The sequence below is a fragment of the Phalangium opilio genome, unplaced genomic scaffold (assembly GCF_054372755.1).
Source record: "Phalangium opilio isolate 3A_F unplaced genomic scaffold, DU_Popi_V2 ptg000113l_1, whole genome shotgun sequence".
In the NCBI taxonomy this organism is placed as follows: domain Eukaryota; kingdom Metazoa; phylum Arthropoda; class Arachnida; order Opiliones; family Phalangiidae; genus Phalangium; species Phalangium opilio.
In genome coordinates, this window is record NW_028324209.1 from 315,168 (window position 1) to 330,939 (window position 15,772).

The following is a 15,772-nucleotide window of genomic DNA, read 5'->3' on the forward strand; positions in this document are numbered from 1 at the left end:
AAATTCTCGTGGCACGCTCCATCCCGAATGAAATTTATCGCGAGATTTGATAAAATTTGCGCGCGATGTGATAATTGTGGCGCGAGATGTAGAGCGTGCAACTGAAATTTTGTTGACAGGAAGGCAGGGCGTTACGCGATTGGTCAGAGGTCCTTATTTCAAATTATACTTAAAATCTGAACCTAATTTAAAGTTTAAAATCATTCGGAGATATTTCCAGGATGTTTCACTACACTGGTAGTCTAATAATTAGACTCGGAGAGGTTTATTTCGGTTTCCCAACTTGTTTATATATTGCTGTAGAATTTTAGAGGGCTACGAGCAGTTTATTGGTACGGTTTACGGATTATTTTGAGGGGGCTATGTTTGAAATTGGGGGGGGCTATGGCCCTCCAAAAAAAGGGGAAGTTTTGACGTTTCACTAGCAGGAGAGCAGGCTTTTTGGTCAAACTTGCAATAAATAAACTTATGGTGGGTAAAAAGAGTCTTTATAAACGTAAAGCCAACTTGTCACGTTTCACTAGTGCCAACTGAAAGTCTAGTAAAATCAAAATGAAAATCAGATAAGACTTGATTTAGGTTAGGCCAAGAGGCAATTATTATTCAAGAATGTGTATTTTCACAAAAAAATTCGCGTAAGTAACAGAGCTAAGAACAGCTAAAATATTTTACAAAGGTATCAAGTCGTGATTAATAATGCGGTGGTGAAACTCTCGACCTAACAGGTATGGATTTTCAAGTATTTTATACATAATTAAATTTTGTAGGGCTCTCACCGATAAAATTGGGGCATTTAATTGATTAACCAATTAAAAAAGGCCCTCTTAAGAAATACCTGAGGATACTAGTTGAGTTTAATTTTTTTATGTTAAAACTTGGAGTTCGTAATATTAAAGAGGACCTGAATATTTTTTTGGCTAGAAGATAGTAACCTAACCATCCATTCAAACTAGCATAAGCCTATCCTAAACCCTAACCTAAGCCTAAGCTCTAACCTTAACCTAGCCAAAGCTCTAACTTTAACCTAGCCTCAACCTAACCTAATCTATGCCTAACCTTAATGTAACCTAATCTACGCCTAACCGAAACCATAACCTAAACCTAAGCCCTAACCTAGCCTCAACCTAACCTAATCTACGCCTAACCTTAATCTACGCCTAACTTTAATCTAATCTAACCTAACCTAGACCTAACCGAAACCATAACCTAAACCTAACCTTAACCTAAGCCCTAACCTTAACCTAGCATCAACCTAACCTAATCCTAACCTTAATAGAACCTAACCTTAACCTAGCCTTAACCTAACCTTATCTAGCCTAACCTAACCTTATCTAGCCTAATCCTAACCTCAATAGAACCTAACCTAAGCCTAACCGAAACCATATACTGAAACCCTAACCTAAACATAAAAGTAAGCTCTACCTAACCTTACCTAAACAATCACACCATAAATACAATGAGGGCTCGGGTTTAATTTACTCCCCCCCCCCGTACCAATCTTTAAACAGTGAGTGACCTTGATATACCAGAGTAAAATACAGCTCCCTTTTACGTCCACTATCGCGCCTAGCTTTAAACAGCGAGTACTGTACTTAAATTTAGAATAACTTTGATATACTAGAACGATAATCTGAATCTCTTGATCGAGCATCCCGTGGAATATTTTTGTATTGTAATAAATCAGCCAGTTTTCACTACTCCTATAGAGAAGGTACATGCTTAAAAATAAGTGAACAGTTTACAGTAAATGAACTAAATCGTTTAATCATCATCGTAGAGTAGTGTCAGATACTGTTAGACTTCCATAGCATTTAGTACAGTAGAAGGTGTGGATGCTACACTAGGCCGCCTCCTATTGTTGTTGATGTTGTTTTTGTACTAAATATAAATGTCTTAGTCACTCTTTAATTATAATAATTATGTAGTTTAAATTCAGGTTAAATAAAAGAAAAATAAGCAACAATTAATGCGAATGACGTGTGCAAAATTATTTGTTGTTTAATTCTGTCTATATCGTATTTAAAACTAATTAGGGTTAAATGTTGTCGTAAAAAATGGTATTTCACGTAATACTTTGGGTTCGGTTCGTAACTCTATTTGTACGAAGGGTGTAATATAATTCTGGTCAATGCAAGTCTCATTACAACGAGCTCTGGTTGGTGAAGGCCCAAGTACTTGATATCCTAGGACTCTAAAATTTCCAATTTATTTTCAAATTCTGACATTCCAAAATTTGTTTATATTCTGGCTCCTGTCTAAAAATTTAATATTCTTAAATTTTTAATTACTCGGGCTCTAATTGACTTAGGACCAAGTTCTGAATACCATTGAATAGAGGACAATTAGGGCTATCACACCCTAAAAGTAATTCCAATTATCATTTAAACTGGCAGAGTTATGCAGCCCCAAAATTGCAATAAAAAGTAGTGGTTACTATATTTAAGTTATCAGACCGTATCACGTGCTTACATAAAATTGCGCATTCTAGATTTTTTTTAAAAACACTTCACTTAAACACGTTTCTTTAGAGTTGAGGGGGGGGGGGGGCGAGGCTTCATATCCTCTTACGGTGTTTTAAATTTCATTTATCGATGGCACGCGCTAAATTTAAAGGGAGTATACACTTCTCTTATAAAAGCGCTAGCTCGCGTGTAATAAGAACTTTCATCAAAATGTTATAAAGAATGGGTTGAATTTACTGATTACTAATATTTTTGTAGCACCCTTGGAGCGAAAGCACTCGGCGTTGCCCGTCAGCCCGTCGGGATACATTTTCTATTACTTTTCACGCGGACATTATTCCATAAAGAAGGGTTTTTAAATTTCTGACCGCCATTTAAAAAGATGTCAACAAATCGAGCCCGAAAGACCATTTAGCCCGTCTATAGGTTAAAGGAAATCAGTGTACTAAATATTTGCGAAATCGGTTGAATCGCGCGGACTTTGTTGCATAGAGAAGATTTTTTTACATTTCTGTGCGCCATTTATTAAGATGGCGGCGGATTGGGAAAAAAATCTTAGTACGCGCCTACTCAATATAAGTAAAGTTCCTGCAAATTTTCAGCCTTCTAGGGCAAGCAGTTTGGGCTGGGTCACCTGGGTGTTGATTATCAGTCAGTCAGTCTGGACTTTGTAATCTATATCAAATCTATATAAATCAATGTGATTTGGCGAAGGGAATCTTTCACGAACAGATAGATACTCCCTTGTGTCCAAAAAAAAAATAATCTGGTAGTCCTTGGATTCTTCTTTTTTTATCATTTTATTTAATACGAAAACTCGCAGTGCCAAGGACGCTCTATTAGTTTTAGTTTAATCAGGGACTAGAACGGGAAACCGCAGATTTAAAGTCATTTTCCCTGACCAATATAATGTTCAACTTTTATTTGTTTTTAAAAAAGTCTGAATGTTGCGGTATCTAAAAATGAACTTGGAAATGTATTATTTCACTAGTTTTAGACGTGACACCGAGGGGGTAGACACTTTGGATCTCTGCGTACACCTGAGTTCAAAAGAGTTCAGCTTTGACAGTGCATTGAGTTCAAAGCCGTCGGAACTCAGAGTTCAGCTTTGACAGTACATTGAGTTCAAGACATATTGTACACCTGTTTTCTCAAGTGTCTACCCCCTCGCGTGACACTTCCTGTCTTCTGGCTTAATTACCGCTTTTAATTATCATATAACGTAATAAATGATTTAATTACAAGCATTTTACAGTTAGAAAAACTTCTTCCGTAATAGATATAATTTTAATTAACTTATAACTGACACTTCCTAATTTACGTTTCAATTTTCAATTTTAATGAAACAATTCTTCAAATTCGTAATTGTCGCTATCAAACTTGATTACTTCGCTACCCCTGTTATTATATTTTTCTTAGAGAAATCAAAGACTAACCGCTTTTATTAAATTTAATTCATTATTGTCCATGAAACTCAATAAAGATTATCTATACCAATTGTAAATACAAATGAATAGAAAGTGAGCTAGCTAGCTGGCACTTGCGAAGTTAGTAATCATTTTAGCGCATTCCCAGTATGGTTTACCTCGTACTGAATACGTCAAAACACGCCTTTCATTAAAATTTCAAGTCATTCGCATAATTTGAACACAGGATATTGCCAAAATACCTACCACCTTCCATTGAACCTCGTGTTCCTTAGACCAAGAAGTGATATCTAGTTTATTAGGGAGAAGGTATTAGTTGCCTAAGTATTCGCGCCTCGCCATAGTCCCAGTCCCCCTTTCAAAATACAAGGGGGGACGTTAAAGGTGGCCGGGCTATTTCATAGCCTCTCCTCAGTCGGAAAATACAAGTAATTTCCGTCATTTTTCAAGAACCAATGAGATGCTGCTGGTTGTAATTTAGAGGTGGCGCGGATTAACTCCGGACAGGCTACGTTTGGACTGGAGATAAAGAGCTAGATTATAAATGTGGCGAGTTTATACCTTCTCCCTAATAAACTAGATATCACTTCTTGCTTAGACTTTTCCTCCAAAATTCCGATGGTAGCGCTTATATTATAGCGTGATCAGCTTAGCGCGTGATCGAGTCAGCTGTGCTCGGAGGAAATAATTGTGAATCGCAATCATGATTGTCGTCTGTGCCGAACTTACTTTCCATGATTTCTATATGTCTTTGCTAAGTCTTTTACTTGAGTGAATAAATCCAGACGATTCTCGAATTTGTTTTAAATTCGAGGATGGCCCAGTTGCACTATTGTGAAATCAAGTGAACCATCTTTGAGAATTTTATTTCTCGAAGAAATTTCATTGATATTAATCTATAGTGTTTAAGCACTTTGGTTTTGTAACATTTTTTCCTATTGAAAAAACCTGTTTTTTATGGTAAAACCAAGACACTCAAAGACAATGTTATTTCCCAATTGTCGGCATAATTCTAGTTCTCGTGAAATTTGCAAAAGCGCCAATATTTTGGTGGTCTTATCGAGGGGATAACCACTTTTGAAACCATTTGTCGATTTTGTGTCTAGGGCGAATTATCTCGATCCCTGGTTTTTGTTGTAATTTCAAGTATTTAGTCGAGGGGTTAGTCACTTGAATATTCAAGTGTATAAAACCGCAGAAAAGAAATGATTACTTGATTTCTAGAATTCTTAGAAAATCATCAAAGGTAATCAGAAAGCTCCGATAATCACTGGAAATCACGTGAAATCTTGAGAAAATCAGAAATAATCACATGTTTTACGAGTAATCTTTTGTAATCACCTCGGTAATCACGCATTTCGTGAAATAATCACGCATAATCAATGGAGGAATTCGAAAATCCAAAATAAAAATCGTAATCAGTTGAAATATCTGAAATAATCACTGCATTCATCGTAATTCACGAAGAATCCAGTGGTAATCACGGCATTCACCAAAAAAATCACCGGAATTCATTGGAATTCAAACAGAAATCACAAGTAATCTGCGGCAAAAACAGGAAATCAGTGTAAAGATTATGTAAATCACCTAAGATAATAATCGTAATCACAGAAATCAAGGAATTCATTCTGTAATTAACGGAATTCACATTTAAAATTCAGAAATAAGGTGTACAAAATTTTGGTGAATGACTAACCCCTCATATTTAGTATCGTTGGAAAGGGAAAAAGTAGGGCTATAATATAATATTTTAATTATTTCTACGTACCTCAAAGAGAACCAGAGTTATGAAACTCCAAAATTGATGTTGAGATGGAAATAATGCTACATTTTTTGCTAATTTGTTTAATACTCGAGCCCTGATTGTTGTTACCCCAAGTAATTAGTATCTTTGGAAAAGGAAGAATTAGGGCTACAGCAAACTGAAATCATTTCCACATATCTCTTGTAGAACCAGAGTTATACGATTTCAAAGAGGCTTTTGGCAAAGTGGTTATTTGCTATATCCCTGACAGTTGTAACCCCAACAATATTGAAAAATCGACTTTTAAAAAAAAAACATTTTATACATGTGGTTCCTCCCTCGGGCCTAATTAGAGGATCGATAACATCGTTTAATTTATGAAAATTTATTCGTTAGGGGTCCAAGTAGGTCACTCACTATATGCTAAATTTAACCCAGCTTTTACGTCGCGTCTCAGAAGTTCATTAAGTGGTGTTTGCTTTTTGTACTGAAACCTTATTTTCTGGAACCCTTACGTATTTGGGGTCAAGTATTTATTAACGTTCGATAGAAGACACGCAGTTATTGCTATAATTCTCTGAAGGGATTTCCATTTCAATCGTGGTAAACTAGAGTTATGGCCACTCAAAAGTTGAGAGGTCATGGAGTGCGACCTCATAAAGATAATTACGTTCTAGCATAAGTTTATAAGATATGTTCCGTAAGTATGACACTTCCTATACTTCGTAATGCTAGAGACTTACAGCTCGAGCTAGTTCGAGAACCACGGTTCACGGGTAGTTGAGCGGTTTTCAAAAGAGCGTTTTGGAATAAAGCGGTTCCTAAAACAGCGGTTTGCAAAACCGCGTGGAAGCAAAACCGCGGTTGCTGTTTCCGCGTTTTTCAATACAGCGCTATTTCCCAAAACAGCGGTTGCTGTTTCCGCCCAAACTGTGATTGATAGGGAGGGAAATATCTATTATATTAAGTATATAGGACAAAGAACAATATTATGCAAAAAGGAGTAATGTTATATCGGAAGTAAATATAAAATATAATTTTTTGGAAAAGGCATATTATTTTGGGAAGTTAATGAAGATAAACAACAATATTTTGGAAAAGGCGTACTTTCGTACGCTCAAGATATAAACGCTGTAATCAAAATGCGCTAAAACGAGAAATGGCTAATAATGGCAAACGCGTTTATGAAAAAGCCGTTTTGGACAATGCTGTTTTGATAACACGCCCAATCGATAACATACCGAGAACCACAAGCGAGAATTGAATTCACAAGGTTTTGCAGTCCATCTTCCTATTTAGTCTGCATTACTAAGCCTTTGACAGCGCCTCACCAGGCGTCGCTTTACGAGAATCTATGGCCTACGTCCCTTCATGACAAGCTCCAGTTTGTAACCAGTGACAAACTTATGAAACATGTCTTATGGATTTCCCAAATTCCCTAGAATTAGTGTTAAACTAGAGTCATGACGTCACAAAATTTGGCGTTTAGTTCGGATTCTTTGCTGTATCTCTATTATCTTATTTCAATATATGAACTCCATTAGACAAAATACTCTCGGAATGACCACAGACGTCAAAACATTAGGCCTGACTTTATTTTAGGCTTAATATTGGTCAAGGTTAGGGGGCCAATCGATAACCCAGGAACCAGACTGTCCGTCCCAAAGCGCTCATTCTTTGGAAAAAAACTCTTATTACGTTTAGAAAGAAAAAAAATTTAGAAGACGGTATTTCAGGAAGATATATCTTTATTTTGTACAATTTGAAAAAGAGCTTCAAAATAGCAACAAAAAAGGTGGTGTTCCCTTTGTTCAGGGTGCGAATAAATGGACATGTTTTGTGTGTGATCAATGACGTATTAGGGGGGAGGAATAAAAAATACCGGTTTTTAATTATATTTTGGAAGTTTTTAGATTATTAATATTGGCACGAATTTATTATCTAGTTTATTATTAAAGTTTAAGAAACTTACAGAAAAACCTTAAGTTCGTTATTTCACGAGGACTTGTACACGTTCAAATTGGGGAAAAGCACGTGCTTTTTTTCGCGCCAAATTAATGCCTAGAGCACGAGACGGTTTCTTATTACACGTTCTTATTTATTTCCACGAGGACTTGTACACGTTCAAATTGGAGAGAAGCACGTGCTTTTTTTTCGCGCCAAATTAATGCCTAGAGCACGAGACGTTTTCTCATCACACGTTTTTATTTATTTCCACGAGGACTTGTACACGTTCAAATTAGAGAAAATCACGTGCTTTTTTTCGCGCCAAATTAATGCCTAGAGCACGAGACGTTTTCTTACTACACGTTTTTATTTACTTTCACGATAACTTGTACACGTTCAAATTGGGGAAAAGCACGTGCTTTATTTTCGCGCCCAATTAATGCTTAGAGCACGAGACCTTTTTTTCGCGCCGAAATAATGCTTAGATCACGTGACGTTTTCTTATTACACGTCTTTATTTATTTCCACGAGAACTTGTACACGTTCAAATTGGGGAAAAGCACGTGCATTTTTTCGCGCCCCGAATTAATGCTTAGAGCACGAGACCTTTTTTCGCGCCAAATTAATTTCCTAGAGCACAAGACGTTTTTATTTATTTCCACGAGAACTTGTCCACGTGCAAATTGGAGAAAAGCACGTGTTGTGTTTTCGCGCCAAATCGTCAAAAAACGCAGGACATTTTCGTAAACACGTTTTTCCATAAATTTCTTAAAATCAATTAATTATTTCTTATGTATAATTAGGTATAATTCGTTTAAATTAAATATCGTGCCTTTTTTTAGAGATATTTTACAATATTTTTAAAACCGTTCTAGCTTTACCTATAGTTGTTTTTGGTTTTTTATTGGACAATATTTCGCTTTTAATATTACATTTTTAATCGCCGTTGGGCTTAATGATTATTATTTGAGGCACGAATAATTCAAAATAACCGGTTTTTTTTTCTATTTCTATTTTATATTTGATAAAGAAATTATATAGCAAATAGCTAGTACTTTACAATCAATATTCTGGTATAAAAATAATATTTCATCTTTCTTGTAGTTATATCCAATCTTAGAAGGAGTTGTTTACAAAAAAACCGGTAATAAACTTCTAAGGCTGGTTATTAATATGAGATTCTTAATAATATAACAATTTTAATTTTTACACTGGGTATTTTTTTTAACCGGTTCAAGAAAATATACTTAATTTAAATAGATATATCACAGAGAAAAGAAAAATTAATTAAAAAAATAATAATTATGAGAAGAGTAAATTAATTTTAATATATAGTCTTTTAGAGGCTCGGGAACGAATTTTTATAATTTGTTTTCAAGCCTCTCACGGACTATAAAGTATTTATTTTAAACTTAACAAAAATTTGTTATTAATTTTGAGATTAATCGAAAATAGATATAACCAAAGTCTCTCGTAAGGTGACCTTGAAATGAATCCTCACCTGACCTTGAAATGTACCTAAGCACGTGTCGTAATTAAAGATCCGCTTGGGGCTGGTTTTTATTAAAAATAGGCTTAACAACGAGATCCTATTGGTTATTTAGTAATTAGGCTTAATCCCTATAAATGCAAATATTGTTTGAAGGAATGTAAATAATAAAGAATGATTGTAGTTAAACCGGACCCCGGAAATGCGTAAGAGTTCCGGTTTCAAATAGTTAGCCCCTCGACCCCTTCCGACTTTAAAATAGGGCCCAAAAAATACGCATTTTACGGTTAAAATATTTACAAATTACGTGTTCTTCGTCGTTGGAAACAAATAAACACCTGATATATAATATAAACCGAATATAATAAAATTTTCTACTTGCTATAGAAATGCCTGAACAATAACAAAAAAAAAATCATAGTTAGAAATTATATCCTTAACAATGTTTATTGTCTACGAAATGTATTTTTAAAGTCTTAATTTCTCCTAGGATGGGTTTTTTTCAAAAAAAAAAAAAAAAAAAGAATTTAGGCTTAACAAGGAGAATGGTAGTAGCGCACCCACGTGATTACGAGTAGAAGGTTAATACGCTGGATTGGTTACCCCGTAGTAGTAGGAATGGAGGCATATCTCTGGTGATCATGTCCAACCAAGCGATGTACATACTGGCCGAACACGTTCCCTTTCTAGGCATGGGTAACGTCATAGCGATCAGAGTGGCCTCTTTGGAATGTTCCAGAACTAATTCCCTCAAACGAATATGACGGTTCGTCTTGTCCTTCAGGGCCAATAATTCGGCATCCGAGATTGAGATTTGGTCAATTTCGTCATCGCCGTCGGCTACGCGCCATCGGGATATGAGTTGTTCGAACTCTTTCTTCGATTCCTCCATGGGTGGTTTGACGATATCGGCGATGACGATGACGTCCGAGTAATCGATACGGAACTTGGATAGAAGGGCAGCCATGTTACGCCTGTCCTTATCCAAGTCGTCTTTCTTATTGGCTAAGGCGAATACTCGTAGTTTACAATTGGACCATTGAGAGCGCGACGTTAGCAAGTAAGGGATCAGCATGGTCAAACCGCCGTCGTCGTACAACCACCAAACATCGATGGTACCTTTCTTTTGTTTGCGTTGGAATTGATTAACGGTGGTTAGGATATCTTTCGGGATATCTTTGCTGAGACCCTTGATGACTTGAGTGCTATTGACGCTTTTGTCGTCGGATTTGGAATTTAAGTGAGCCCGTTCCGCTTGGGGACTCGATGGAGGGCTGGACTCCCTGGAGTCCCCACCGCCTCCCTCTTCACCGTCACCGTCGCCGCCCGTTTTATTGGAGGCGTCGCCGCCAGCGTCGTTCTTGGGGTTTTTCGTAATTACCTCGTTTCCTTTATCGTGGGTAACTATTTCCTCGATATCAACGTACTGAGTGTAATCGCACCCTTCGTTCAGACGAAGTATACAAAAAGACAAATGCATATCGAAGGCGTCGTGAATGATGTTAAAGTACTCGAGAACCTCGTCGGCTTCGCATTCGTTCCAGTTGGACTTGAAGCCCATTAGAAGGACGTTGGGTCTCAACTTTCCTATGCCGCACGTTTGTAACATGGCTTTGACCCCGCGGGAAATGCTTTCTTCTTCGACGAGGCAGTAGAAGGATTTAATTCTTCGTTTCGTTAACCAAGTATAGGCGTTTCTGGTACGGGCTTCTCGAACGTGATGATGTTGAGGGCCCTTGACGTAATGTCCGCAGACCATTAAACTCAACTTCTTAGTGATATTATAGGCGAAATCTACTAAAGACGGCCGGCTACTGGGGTTTCCCGTTAGCACCAGTATTTGCGGTCGGTAATTCTTGACGTGTTCTTGTATCGTGTTGAGTTTTATAACGGCGCTAAGGGCGGTTTTGTAAGATTGGGCTTGCGTCGAAGATCCCCAGTTAACGTCGGGTTTTCGGTAGTAAATGAAGATATATAGAGATAATACGATGGCGAAGGTCAGTAAGGCGGTCCACCAGTTTATGACGAACATAACGCCGAGACATAAAACGGCTCCGAGAAGACTCAACCATAGATTGTAATAACGGAATGCCGGTCGAAAACCGGGAGATCTGGCGAAGGTGGCGTGGAAGCAACTGAAGTTGATAAGGCAGTACGCCGCCAAAAAGAAGTTCGAGATGATCGGCGCGATGGCGTTCAGTTCTCCGATGCAAACGCAAGCCAAGGCGATGAAGAAGGTTAAAACGTAACCTCTTCTCGGCTCCTTATTCTTTCCGTAACCCTTGGCGAAGAATTGGAAGCGCGGAAAGAGACGATCTTTACATAAGGCTTGGAAGACTTTAGGGGCGCTGACTAAACTAGCCAAGGCCGAAGACAATGTCGCCGCGAAAATACCGGCGTATATCAATGGACCAAAGGCCGATACCAACTTCATATTCTCGTAGTTGTTGAGCAATCCGAATTTACATTCGCCACTTTCGGACAAACTGCAATTTCGTAAGACGGATAATTTATCGATACCGCTTTCGTTGGCTAATAATTCGATCATTCCGTTGGAATCGCGGACGATGGTGCTTCCGGCGATGACGGCGAAGAGAATGTAGCAAATGGACGATATTAAAATGGCCAGGAAGGTTCCCTTAGGAATGGCGCGTTGAGGATCGGCCAAATCACCCGAGATGTTGGCTCCGGCTAAGATGCCCGTGGCAGCCGGAAAGAAAATGGCGAAGACGGAGAAGAAACTCTCGCCTTCTCGGAAATCGGGTCCGAAGTTATCGGCGGCCACGCGAGCGTCGTAACCCACGAATCCTTCGGCTTGTTGGTAATCCGACGGCGGAAAAAACGATCCAATGACAAAATTGCCCATGGATACCAGTAGGATTATTAACAATAGAAATTGGGCTTTGGACTCCCACTCGGTTCCGACCATGGCAATGCATAGCAAAAAGACGACGGTTACTAAACCGATGACTCTGACGTCATTCATGCCACCGTCGACGATACTACTGTCGTAAGACTTTAAAAGTTCAACCACGGGTTCGGCGAAACCGACGACGTACATAGCGACGGCCACCGCGTTGGCCAGCGAGAAAATTAATCCGATTGAGCCACCGAATTCGGGTCCCAAACTACGGGATATCATGTAGTAAGTTCCACCGCCTTTAACTTCTCCGTTGGTGCAAATGGCGGACATGGATATGGTCGTCAAGAAGGTGACGACCGTGGCCAATAGGACTATCAGACAACCGTAGCCGATTCCCGCCTGTCCCACCACCCAGGACAGACGGAGAAAGAGCATGACGCCCCAGATATTTAGAAGACATCGTACCAGGACGCCTTGAATCCATCCCAGTTTAACCATTCCTTTTCCGGCTAGGAAATCGCCGACGCTGGCTTTGCGTAACTTATCCGATGACTTGTGATCGTTGTAGCCCGTTAAATGCAACTCGTCGAGAGTCGGACGCGCGTGGTGTCCGTGGATTGACATGACGTTACGGTAATGATCCAAACGGGGTAAGGCTTCTCTGGTAAAGTGACGGAAACTCTTGTTGCAACGAGTGTCGTACGTGGAATAACCCACGGATCCGTCTCCGGGAGGCGACTGCCCACGTTGGGTGGACAAAATGTCCCGATCTTCGTCGTCATCGTCATCCGACGCGTTGTATTTCGGCATTTGATCGTCGCTGACGAAATCTACTTTGGCCACTTTGAATCGCGATTGTTTACGGTCCGGTTTCGTTGTCGTTTCCATCTCCATCCAGTCGTCCTCGTTGGCGTTGTTATGGTTCGTTAACTTCTCTTCGGCGGACGCGTCTTCGTCGTTTGACTTCATCTCCGATCGCTCACCGCCCCCTTCTTTAGCGTTGACGTTGATATCCAACTGTTTATCAATAAAAAATAAACCCAATTATTATTTTTTATAATTCCGCGCCTTCCATGAATGAGAGTAAAAATGTATACGTTAAAATATAATAACAAGAATCTCCGCGATGTTATTAGAGTTCGCGGCGACTTTACTAGATGCGACATGAATCTAACGAAAATCAGACGAATTCCCTCGAATTTAGCGCGATTTAACGTGAAATTGAGTTCACGCGACATTAGAACTGTATCCTTATATTTTTTCACGAAAATTACGTGTATTGTTGCGGGTTCAGGGCTTTAATTAATGAGTTCTCGCGAGGTTGAGTCTATGACAATTCGTGACTTTACAATAATCACTTGACCTTTATTCTTGCGATTTTACTAGATTTCACTCAACTTTGGTAAAACCCTCTCAATCCTATTAGAATTTTCGCGACATTAACGCCATTTTATTAGAATTTTCGCGACATTAACGCGATTTTATTAGAATTTTCGCGACATTAACGCGATTTTGTTAGAATTTTCGCGACATTAACGCGATTTTGTTAGAATTCTCGCGATATTAGCCCGATTTTGTTAGAATTCTCGCGATATTAGCCCGATTTTGTTAGAATTCTCGCGATATTAGCCCGATTTTTATAAGAATTCAAGCGAAATTAACGCGGTTTTACAAGCAATAATCCGAAATTTCCTGGAAATAAGCGAATAAATTGCAATCAAAATTATTTCAACATGCACCTAACGTTTTAATAAGAGTAAAATCGCCGCTGGACTAAAGCCTACTACTAATACTCGTAAATTAAAAAAGAAAGGTCTTAAAAACTGGCGTTTTTTCTTCCCCATTTCTTATCTTAATAAACGCACCCTGGAGTCTCCACTCCAATCAATATGACTCAGTTTCTAGAAAACCATTTTATTCATTCATTAACGACGCAGTTTTTTTTTGTTCACTTCTTGGTCGAAAGAACTACAATTTTATGGAACATCCCTGTAGGGCATAAAACTGTAGTGTCTAAGCGTAGGACTACGGTCTAAATGAGGTTCTATACCTCGAGGGGTCGTCTAGTAAATTACGTAGAATCAAGAATTCATTATCGTTACTAAGAACAAAAAGGCGGACGTAACTTTTAACCTCCCCGCGAGTACCATCCTTTCGAATAGCGGAAATTTTTATTTTAACATTGATAAAATTGTGTGCGGAAATGATTATTTTAATCTGCTCCAGACTAACTGATAATCAAGGCTAATAAGTCCAAAAACCCAAATTCCCTTATCTAGTTAGCTCATCAAAAATGACCCGCTCGACTACGAGGTTATGTTTGGAATCTTACTCGTTGTATATTCTTAGTAACATAAATGAGTTCTTGGTAGAAATTCCCAGGCTTTTTCTACACGTGCGTAATGAAGTACAACCCGAAGTACCGGGAAAGGTAACTAACTATTCGCGAAATAGTAGTATTATAAACAGTTTGTGAAACCCCGTATTTGCGTGACCATGGGTCGAAAGTTTTTCTTTCTCACGTAATTAGTAAGAATCTTTTTCTAAGCCGGAAACCATAATAAAACTAGCGGCGTAGTAAATGCACACTCGCCAAATATTAAAAATAAACATTTTTGGCCGCCAATTATTCAAAATACTGTCATTGCACTGCGGGAATTGATATACGTTTCGTTATATTGTATTAGAATTATAGTGTTTGAGTAGCTTAAAAATCTCTCTCGAGTTGAAAATATCAAGAGCATCAATCCCGGGAAAAATTAGATAACTTTGCCAAAAAATATCCAGGGGGTACTAGTGCGACCATAGCTAAATAACTCAAGGCCAAGGCCCTTTTTGAATTTTAAAACGAAACGAAAAAGGTTTAAATACGAACCTAAAAATTTATCCAACGGCGCCGAAAATCTTCAAACGCGTCTGACGTCTTTTTTTTCTTCTTCTTCTTCTTCTTCTTCTTCTTACAAAAGGCAATTTAAATACTGTTTAAATTCCAAGAAAAGGCTTAGGTTGGTATTTTCGTGAAAGGCGGGAAAAATACGGGGAAAACGCAACTTTTCCCGGCTTTTTTCTTCTGAATGGATGAAGCCGGCCGTTTATTCACCGCCACGTGTAGTATTTACAGTCTGGGTTCGATAACACTAGGGTGCTAAACGATTAACGAAACGACACAATTACGCAGACATTATAAAATAAACATTACATTAGTTTTCTGGTTAATTTTAAAAATAATAATAATAATAATAGAACGACGACGTAACGGGTGCGATGGAAGTTAGGGGATTAGGGACTTTACACTAGGGAGCTGGAGCATTGGGAGAGAACAACCGCTCTCTTACACGACTAGAAACGTTCTAGCTCGCTCGCTGTTATTTGGGTTTCCCTGGCCTGGCTCGCTCAGCCTCGCTGTTAATGATCTCTCCAAGCGGAGAATAGCTCCTCGGTGAATGTAAGTCTACAACCTACGAAGGGGGGATGTAACTCAAAGCAAAGCTAAGCTTAGTAAGAGGTAGAAACCAAGCTAACTTAGTACACTGGACTAGAAGCTGGTATTCGCGGGTAGACAAGACATCTGGGCATATATCTTCATAGGTACAATGGACGCTTCTATAGCTATTCAAGTATTCATCATGGTGCTCGCGGGTATGCCATGCCATGCCATGCCATAGTGACCCTTCGGGTACACAGTGGGGTACACTACCACACCTGCCACACCTGCTTTCTTCTTACATTGGTACAAAAGGGTCGTACCAAGTGAAGTTTCCCGAGAATTCACGAGTGTGAAAACCCAAGAATTCAAGTGAAGCTTCCCGAGAATTCATGACAAATTCACGAGTTAGAAAA

General features: G+C 38.7%; 1 protein-coding gene across 1 annotated transcript; it reads right to left on the minus strand.

Annotated features, from left to right (window-relative positions):
• Positions 1 to 7,363: 7,363 nt before the first annotated feature.
• LOC149623112 (solute carrier family 12 member 2-like) lies at positions 7,364 to 15,283 on the minus strand. Its single transcript, XM_089852782.1, has 2 exons — positions 14,808 to 15,283; positions 7,364 to 12,949 (listed from the first exon to the last, which is right to left on the minus strand). Exon 2 carries the CDS (start codon positions 12,899 to 12,901, stop codon positions 9,638 to 9,640), a length of 3,264 nt encoding a protein of 1,087 aa, XP_089708908.1. The 5' UTR covers positions 12,902 to 12,949; positions 14,808 to 15,283; the 3' UTR covers positions 7,364 to 9,637.
• Between the last annotated feature and the right edge of the window lie 489 nt (positions 15,284 to 15,772).

Excerpts from the sequence above, each read along its gene's own strand:
- LOC149623112 (XM_089852782.1), bottom strand. The coding sequence starts at position 12,901 with ATGAAGTCAAACGACGAAGACGCGTCCGCCGAAGAGAAGTTAACGAAC.